The sequence below is a fragment of the Manis pentadactyla genome, chromosome 1, assembly GCF_030020395.1.
Source record: "Manis pentadactyla isolate mManPen7 chromosome 1, mManPen7.hap1, whole genome shotgun sequence".
NCBI classification, from domain to species: Eukaryota; Metazoa; Chordata; class Mammalia; order Pholidota; family Manidae; genus Manis; species Manis pentadactyla.
This window is the reverse complement of record NC_080019.1, coordinates 183,089,227-183,098,756: the sequence shown is the minus strand read 5'-3', so window position 1 is coordinate 183,098,756 and position 9,530 is coordinate 183,089,227. Positions and strand designations below refer to the sequence as shown.

Below are 9,530 nucleotides of genomic sequence, written 5' to 3'. Positions count from 1 at the left end.
CAGCTGCACAACACGTCCTACCCTATTAGTCAGCCTAGTCAGAGCATCTTAGGGTTGCAATGCCTGGACAGAGAAATAGCTCCCTGCCTCCATTGGATGACCCTGCTACTTTGTGTTTCACAGAGTACAACATTAGCTTTTCTATTTCCTGTGTGCATCTTAGTAATTCTACTGAGTTTGCCCAAAGGGCTTCTCTTGGTTCAAAGGAGCATAGTAAGCAGGATGACTCCTTGGTGGTGTTTCAGATACTCCTTGAAGAATATGCTATCATCATACCATTAGGATTTGAAATTTTGAATTTACGGATCTCCCTTAGATCTTAGGGAAATACCCCAGCACTTTTTCAATTCCGCGGAAGTGTTTTGGCTCATCCTGTGGAGGACATTTCACCGCAAGTACCTCACTCCTGAAAAAGATGTATATTTAGCAGAGATACGAAGGCAGAGTGTGATGTCCTAAAACTATTCGATTTTTTTTGCTCATATGGTGTTAGCTGACCTTCATTTAAATGAAATACGCGTTTTATCAACTGCCTATTGACGTTAAGGTGATCCAGTAAATTCGACAAATTCGCAGAAAGCAGAGGGAAATAATGGAATAATTATGTACAATGTAGTCAAAACTTTATTAATTATAACTAAAAACATTGAAATAACCTGTTAAAAAAAAGAGGCTAAACTGTACACAACACTCTTTTGATCCATCAAGAGCATTTTATAGGGGAATAATACCACGTCAATTACAGGGGTAAATATTTTCAATACATATATCTGAAAAAATAGCAATACCCCAACATGTAAAGAGCTCCTGCTAATCAATAATAAAGTATTGTTTAAACAAGTCTAGGTCAACATGGACATATTCTCTTCGAGGCACTTCCAAGTAGAGGATATCTCTGTGGCCTGTGAACAGAAGAAGGACGCTGAAGTGACATTTGCTGCCCAGGTTAAAACCAATTTAAACACTTGTCAGATATCCCAATATAACACACAAATGATCCAATTAAAAGATTCTAATTGACCAGTGTGGGGAAGGATGTGGTACCTTTGGAGAGCTCACGGATTGCCTCTGCTACTGTCCGTGCATATAACTGCACTGGCAAAGTGTTGGCACCATCTACTGATTCTAAACTTCATATGCATATGGCAAATATATTAGCAATTCATGTCCTATGTATAGCAAGATGCAGGGACACACAGGGGTAGAGATTGGGGAAATGGTGTGTGTAAATGTGGGAAAGGTGTTAGAACCTGCAATGTTGAATGAAAGTGGGATACATGTCAAGCCAGAGAAGAGGGGGCTAGGATTTCAGAAAATAACTTTTAATCAACTTTAAACACTACTTATGACCACAGTTTTGATTACTGTGACTTGCCCTCATTTTTGGACATTTTATTCCATGCTGGTCAATGTCCGCAGTCCTCTACAGCACAAGGAGCCGCACTGGGAGATCCCACAGCGCATTGGAACCATTTCATACATCAACATGGGTTCGTCAATGTCCCTGGTGAAATGTTACATTTACTTTTCCAAGTAGTGTGAACGAGTACAAAAGACGCCGCATATGATGAACAGTGTTCTAAATTTTCCTATCTTTTAAGTTTCTCTCTCTCATTCTTTCGGTGTGCACAAAAGTCAAACTGATTTTTATTGGCTTCTAAATATTTGTGATTTCTTACGTCAGGAAGAGATGAATAATTCTTCATTTGGAACGAGGAATAACGTTCTGAAAAGGACATCACACTTGGTTGACCTTTCAATACGACACATTTCATTCATTTAATTTGTTAAGGGGTATGGCAATATAAAGAAAAACAGAGATGAAGAAACATGTAATTAAGAAGCACAACACTTCCCAGTAAGATTGGTGTATGTGCCTACGAAGAATTCTACTTGTGGTCTGACAGGTCCACTCTTTGAAGAAACAACATTCTTTCTGATAAAGTGATGCAGTAGCTTTTGTCCCCAGCATTCCTGAGGCATATGTGTCAAATAAAGTCGTATATATTTAGAGTATGCAGCATGAGGATTTGGCAAAGGGATGCAAATCCTGTGAGGGCCACCCTTACTAAGCAACAAAGTGATCTCGAGCATTTTAATGAGTGTGAGGGCCTCTGGCTGTGTCAGGGACAATAAATTAACAAGTTATGTTAAGTAGGTGTAATAAAAAGCGAGGCAAAAGGAGGGTATGCACGTGATGGATCACATGCTCTCCCTAGGGTATATAAGCACTCCTCTACCCATGCTGACATTCACTCTCAGGATCTTGCCTTGAACAGCAAACCAAACTCAACACCCCTGACACCATGAGCTACTGCGGCGGCTACTACGGAGGCCTGGGCTACGGCTATGGCTATGGCTTCGGTGGCCTGGGATATGGCTGTGGCTATGGCGGTGGCTATGGCGGCTACGGATATGGACCTTTCTATGGAGGCTACGGATATGGCTGCTATCGTCCATGGAACTATGGAAGATACTGGTCCGGATGCTGCTGAAATCCTGCCCTGGAAGCCCAACACCTAGGGCCATAAGGCTGGTAAAGAATGGACACAAAATTTGAAGCAAAGAACATCACCCAGGAACAAGCCAAGATAAGAAAAATGAATAGATCACATCTTCTCTTGTAAGAATATTTACCATACCACATTTTCCGGCTTCGTGTCTCCTGGCGGCCCCTATTTGTACTTTCATTGCTGTGGTATTTCTCTGTTCCCTTCACAATAAATTATTCTGATTTGATATGGCACATGATGGCTTTATTATTTGTTAATTCTGTTGACTAGGACTCTCCTTTTCCGCGTGTATTCCCCATTTGTGTTCTTCCAAGACCAGTGTCCTGAAGTTCTGGTTATGTGTTCCAACCTTTCCCACAGCAGAACTAACACAGAGTTTGTGAGAATTAGTCTACTTTCAACGTCAGTCACCTAATGTTTTCTAAGTGGTGCTGGTATGTTTTAAGGGCTTTACCCTATCAATTTTAGTGTATGTAGCTCTGACTGAAAAAAAAATTAACTAGTGAACAATGCTGCGTAACAATGCCATTGAAATATTCAGAGAAATCATTTTGATTTGCAAGCTCATCTCATTTACTTCACATAAAACCCGATTTGGGCAGCTGCACAACACGTCCTACCCTATTAGTCAGCCTAGTCAGAGCATCTTAGGGTTGCAATGCCTGGACAGAGAAATAGCTCCCTGCCTCCATTGGATGACCCTGCTACTTTGTGTTTCACAGAGTACAACATTAGCTTTTCTATTTCCTGTGTGCATCTTAGTAATTCTACTGAGTTTGCCCAAAGGGCTTCTCTTGGTTCAAAGGAGCATAGTAAGCAGGATGACTCCTTGGTGGTGTTTCAGATACTCCTTGAAGAATATGCTATCATCATACCATTAGGATTTGAAATTTTGAATTTACGGATCTCCCTTAGATCTTAGGGAAATACCCCAGCACTTTTTCAATTCCGCGGAAGTGTTTTGGCTCATCCTGTGGAGGACATTTCACCGCAAGTACCTCACTCCTGAAAAAGATGTATATTTAGCAGAGATACGAAGGCAGAGTGTGATGTCCTAAAACTATTCGATTTTTTTTGCTCATATGGTGTTAGCTGACCTTCATTTAAATGAAATACGCGTTTGATCAACTGCCTATTGACGTTAAGGTGATCCAGTAAATTCGACAAATTCGCAGAAAGCAGAGGGAAATAATGGAATAATTATGTACAATGTAGTCAAAACTTTATTAATTATAACTAAAAACATTGAAATAACCTGTTAAAAAAAAGAGGCTAAACTGTACACAACACTCTTTTGATCCATCAAGAGCATTTTATAGGGGAATAATACCACGTCAATTACAGGGGTAAATATTTTCAATACATATATCTGAAAAAATAGCAATACCCCAACATGTAAAGAGCTCCTGCTAATCAATAATAAAGTATTGTTTAAACAAGTCTAGGTCAACATGGACATATTCTCTTCGAGGCACTTCCAAGTAGAGGATATCTCTGTGGCCTGTGAACAGAAGAAGGACGCTGAAGTGACATTTGCTGCCCAGGTTAAAACCAATTTAAACACTTGTCAGATATCCCAATATAACACACAAATGATCCAATTAAAAGATTCTAATTGACCAGTGTGGGGAAGGATGTGGTACCTTTGGAGAGCTCACGGATTGCCTCTGCTACTGTCCATGCATATAACTGCACTGGCAAAGTGTTGGCACCATCTACTGATTCTAAACTTCATATGCATATGGCAAATATATTAGCAATTCATGTCCTATGTATAGCAAGATGCAGGGACACACAAGGGTAGAGATTGGGGAAATGGTGTGTGTAAATGTGGGAAAGGTGTTAGAACCTGCAATGTTGAATGAAAGTGGGATACATGTCAAGCCAGAGAAGAGGGGGTTAGGATTTCAGAAAATAACTTTTAATCAACTTTAAACACTACTTATGACCACAGTTTTGATTACTGTGACTTGCCCTCATTTTTGGACATTTTATTCCATGCTGGTCAATGTCCGCAGACCTCTACAGCACAAGGAGCCGCACTGGGAGATCCCACAGCGCATTGGAACCATTTCATACATCAACATGGGTTTGTCAATGTCCCTGGTGAAGTGTAACATTTACTTTTACAAGTAGTGTGAACGGGTACAAAAGACGCCGCATATGATGAACAGTGTTCTAAATTTTCCTATCTTTTACGTTTCTCTCTCTCATTCTTTCAGTGTGCACAAAAGTCAAACTGATTTTTATTGGCTTCTAAATATTTGTGATTTCTTACGTCAGGAAGAGATGAATAATTCTTCATTTGGAACGAGGAATAACGTTCTGAAAAGGACATCACACTTGGTTGACCTTTCAATACGACACATTTCATTCATTTAATTTGTTAAGGGGTATGGCAATATAAAGAAAAACAGAGATGAAGAAACATGTAATTAAGAAGCACAACACTTCCCAGTAAGATTGGTGTATGTGCCTACGAAGAATTCTACTTGTGGTCTGACAGGTCCACTCTTTGAAGAAACAACATTCTTTCTGATAAAGTGATGCAGTAGCTTTTGTCCCCAGCATTCCTGAGGCATATGTGTCAAATAAAGTCGTATATATTTAGAGTATGCAGCATGAGGATTTGGCAAAGGGATGCAAATCCTGTGAGGGCCACCCTTACTAAGCAACAAAGTGATCTCGAGCATTTTAATGAGTGTGAGGGCCTCTGGCTGTGTCAGGGACAATAAATTAACAAGTTATGTTAAGTAGGTGTAATAAAAAGCGAGGCAAAAGGAGGGTATGCACGTGATGGATCACATGCTCTCCCTAGGGTATATAAGCACTCCTCTACCCATGCTGACATTCACTCTCAGGATCTTGCCTTGAACAGCAAACCAAACTCAACACCCCTGACACCATGAGCTACTGCGGCGGCTACTACGGAGGCCTGGGCTACGGCTATGGCTATGGCCTCGGTGGCCTGGGATATGGCTGTGGCTATGGCGGTGGCTATGGCGGCTACGGATATGGACCTTTCTATGGAGGCTACGGATATGGCTGCTATCGTCCATGGAACTATGGAAGATACTGGTCCGGATGCTGCTGAAATCCTGCCCTGGAAGCCCAACACCTAGGGCCATAAGGCTGGTAAAGAATGGACACAAAATTTGAAGCAAAGAACATCACCCAGGAACAAGCCAAGATAAGAAAAATGAATAGATCACATCTTCTCTTGTAAGAATATTTACCATACCACATTTTCCGGCTTCGTGTCTCCTGGCGGCCCCTATTTGTACTTTCATTGCTGTGGTATTTCTCTGTTCCCTTCACAATAAATTATTCTGATTTGATATGGCACATGATGGCTTTATTATTTGTTAATTCTGTTGACTAGGACTCTCCTTTTCCGCGTGTATTCCCCATTTGTGTTCTTCCAAGACCAGTGTCCTGAAGTTCTGGTTATGTGTTCCAACCTTTCCCACAGCAGAACTAACACAGAGTTTGTGAGAATTAGTCTACTTTCAACGTCAGTCACCTAATGTTTTCTAAGTGGTGCTGGTATGTTTTAAGGGCTTTACCCTATCAATTTTAGTGTATGTAGCTCTGACTGAAAAAAAAATTAACTAGTGAACAATGCTGCGTAACAATGCCATTGAAATATTCAGAGAAATCATTTTGATTTGCAAGCTCATCTCATTTACTTCACATAAAACCCGATTTGGGCAGCTGCACAACACGTCCTACCCTATTAGTCAGCCTAGTCAGAGCATCTTAGGGTTGCAATGCCTGGACAGAGAAATAGCTCCCTGCCTCCATTGGATGACCCTGCTACTTTGTGTTTCACAGAGTACAACATTAGCTTTTCTATTTCCTGTGTGCATCTTAGTAATTCTACTGAGTTTGCCCAAAGGGCTTCTCTTGGTTCAAAGGAGCATAGTAAGCAGGATGACTCCTTGGTGGTGTTTCAGATACTCCTTGAAGAATATGCTATCATCATACCATTAGGATTTGAAATTTTGAATTTACGGATCTCCCTTAGATCTTAGGGAAATACCCCAGCACTTTTTCAATTCCGCGGAAGTGTTTTGGCTCATCCTGTGGAGGACATTTCACCGCAAGTACCTCACTCCTGAAAAAGATGTATATTTAGCAGAGATACGAAGGCAGAGTGTGATGTCCTAAAACTATTCGATTTTTTTTGCTCATATGGTGTTAGCTGACCTTCATTTAAATGAAATACGCGTTTTATCAACTGCCTATTGACGTTAAGGTGATCCAGTAAATTCGACAAATTCGCAGAAAGCAGAGGGAAATAATGGAATAATTATGTACAATGTAGTCAAAACTTTATTAATTATAACTAAAAACATTGAAATAACCTGTTAAAAAAAAGAGGCTAAACTGTACACAACACTCTTTTGATCCATCAAGAGCATTTTATAGGGGAATAATACCACGTCAATTACAGGGGTAAATATTTTCAATACATATATCTGAAAAAATAGCAATACCCCAACATGTAAAGAGCTCCTGCTAATCAATAATAAAGTATTGTTTAAACAAGTCTAGGTCAACATGGACATATTCTCTTCGAGGCACTTCCAAGTAGAGGATATCTCTGTGGCCTGTGAACAGAAGAAGGACGCTGAAGTGACATTTGCTGCCCAGGTTAAAACCAATTTAAACACTTGTCAGATATCCCAATATAACACACAAATGATCCAATTAAAAGATTCTAATTGACCAGTGTGGGGAAGGATGTGGTACCTTTGGAGAGCTCACGGATTGCCTCTGCTACTGTCCGTGCATATAACTGCACTGGCAAAGTGTTGGCACCATCTACTGATTCTAAACTTCATATGCATATGGCAAATATATTAGCAATTCATGTCCTATGTATAGCAAGATGCAGGGACACACAGGGGTAGAGATTGGGGAAATGGTGTGTGTAAATGTGGGAAAGGTGTTAGAACCTGCAATGTTGAATGAAAGTGGGATACATGTCAAGCCAGAGAAGAGGGGGCTAGGATTTCAGAAAATAACTTTTAATCAACTTTAAACACTACTTATGACCACAGTTTTGATTACTGTGACTTGCCCTCATTTTTGGACATTTTATTCCATGCTGGTCAATGTCCGCAGTCCTCTACAGCACAAGGAGCCGCACTGGGAGATCCCACAGCGCATTGGAACCATTTCATACATCAACATGGGTTCGTCAATGTCCCTGGTGAAATGTTACATTTACTTTTCCAAGTAGTGTGAACGAGTACAAAAGACGCCGCATATGATGAACAGTGTTCTAAATTTTCCTATCTTTTAAGTTTCTCTCTCTCATTCTTTCGGTGTGCACAAAAGTCAAACTGATTTTTATTGGCTTCTAAATATTTGTGATTTCTTACGTCAGGAAGAGATGAATAATTCTTCATTTGGAACGAGGAATAACGTTCTGAAAAGGACATCACACTTGGTTGACCTTTCAATACGACACATTTCATTCATTTAATTTGTTAAGGGGTATGGCAATATAAAGAAAAACAGAGATGAAGAAACATGTAATTAAGAAGCACAACACTTCCCAGTAAGATTGGTGTATGTGCCTACGAAGAATTCTACTTGTGGTCTGACAGGTCCACTCTTTGAAGAAACAACATTCTTTCTGATAAAGTGATGCAGTAGCTTTTGTCCCCAGCATTCCTGAGGCATATGTGTCAAATAAAGTCGTATATATTTAGAGTATGCAGCATGAGGATTTGGCAAAGGGATGCAAATCCTGTGAGGGCCACCCTTACTAAGCAACAAAGTGATCTCGAGCATTTTAATGAGTGTGAGGGCCTCTGGCTGTGTCAGGGACAATAAATTAACAAGTTATGTTAAGTAGGTGTAATAAAAAGCGAGGCAAAAGGAGGGTATGCACGTGATGGATCACATGCTCTCCCTAGGGTATATAAGCACTCCTCTACCCATGCTGACATTCACTCTCAGGATCTTGCCTTGAACAGCAAACCAAACTCAACACCCCTGACACCATGAGCTACTGCGGCGGCTACTACGGAGGCCTGGGCTACGGCTATGGCTATGGCTTCGGTGGCCTGGGATATGGCTGTGGCTATGGCGGTGGCTATGGCGGCTACGGATATGGACCTTTCTATGGAGGCTACGGATATGGCTGCTATCGTCCATGGAACTATGGAAGATACTGGTCCGGATGCTGCTGAAATCCTGCCCTGGAAGCCCAACACCTAGGGCCATAAGGCTGGTAAAGAATGGACACAAAATTTGAAGCAAAGAACATCACCCAGGAACAAGCCAAGATAAGAAAAATGAATAGATCACATCTTCTCTTGTAAGAATATTTACCATACCACATTTTCCGGCTTCGTGTCTCCTGGCGGCCCCTATTTGTACTTTCATTGCTGTGGTATTTCTCTGTTCCCTTCACAATAAATTATTCTGATTTGATATGGCACATGATGGCTTTATTATTTGTTAATTCTGTTGACTAGGACTCTCCTTTTCCGCGTGTATTCCCCATTTGTGTTCTTCCAAGACCAGTGTCCTGAAGTTCTGGTTATGTGTTCCAACCTTTCCCACAGCAGAACTAACACAGAGTTTGTGAGAATTAGTCTACTTTCAACGTCAGTCACCTAATGTTTTCTAAGTGGTGCTGGTATGTTTTAAGGGCTTTACCCTATCAATTTTAGTGTATGTAGCTCTGACTGAAAAAAAAATTAACTAGTGAACAATGCTGCGTAACAATGCCATTGAAATATTCAGAGAAATCATTTTGATTTGCAAGCTCATCTCATTTACTTCACATAAAACCCGATTTGGGCAGCTGCACAACACGTCCTACCCTATTAGTCAGCCTAGTCAGAGCATCTTAGGGTTGCAATGCCTGGACAGAGAAATAGCTCCCTGCCTCCATTGGATGACCCTGCTACTTTGTGTTTCACAGAGTACAACATTAGCTTTTCTATTTCCTGTGTGCATCTTAGTAATTCTACTGAGTTTGCCCAAAGGGCTTCT

General features: G+C 40.7%; 1 protein-coding gene across 1 annotated transcript; it reads left to right on the top strand.

Moving 5' to 3' along the window:
- The first annotated feature begins 5,418 nt into the window (after positions 1 to 5,418).
- On the top strand, positions 5,419 to 8,719 carry LOC130679558 (keratin-associated protein 19-2-like). The gene is made up of 3 exons (XM_057488677.1): positions 5,419 to 5,591; positions 7,644 to 7,714; positions 8,487 to 8,719. The coding sequence occupies exons 1-3, from the start codon at positions 5,419 to 5,421 to the stop codon at positions 8,717 to 8,719; spliced, it is 477 nt and encodes a 158-aa protein (XP_057344660.1).
- Positions 8,720 to 9,530: the final 811 nt, after the last annotated feature.

Bases quoted from the DNA above. Each gene is read 5' to 3' on its own strand.
- LOC130679558 (XM_057488677.1), top strand. From the start codon at position 5,419: ATGAGCTACTGCGGCGGCTACTACGGAGGCCTGGGCTACGGCTATGGC. The intron at 5,592-7,643 runs GTCCGGATGCTG...CAATGTCCGCAG, and splicing joins TGGAACTATGGAAGATACTG to TCCTCTACAGCACAAGGAGC. The intron at 7,715-8,486 runs GTTCGTCAATGT...ATTCACTCTCAG, and splicing joins CATTTCATACATCAACATGG to GATCTTGCCTTGAACAGCAA.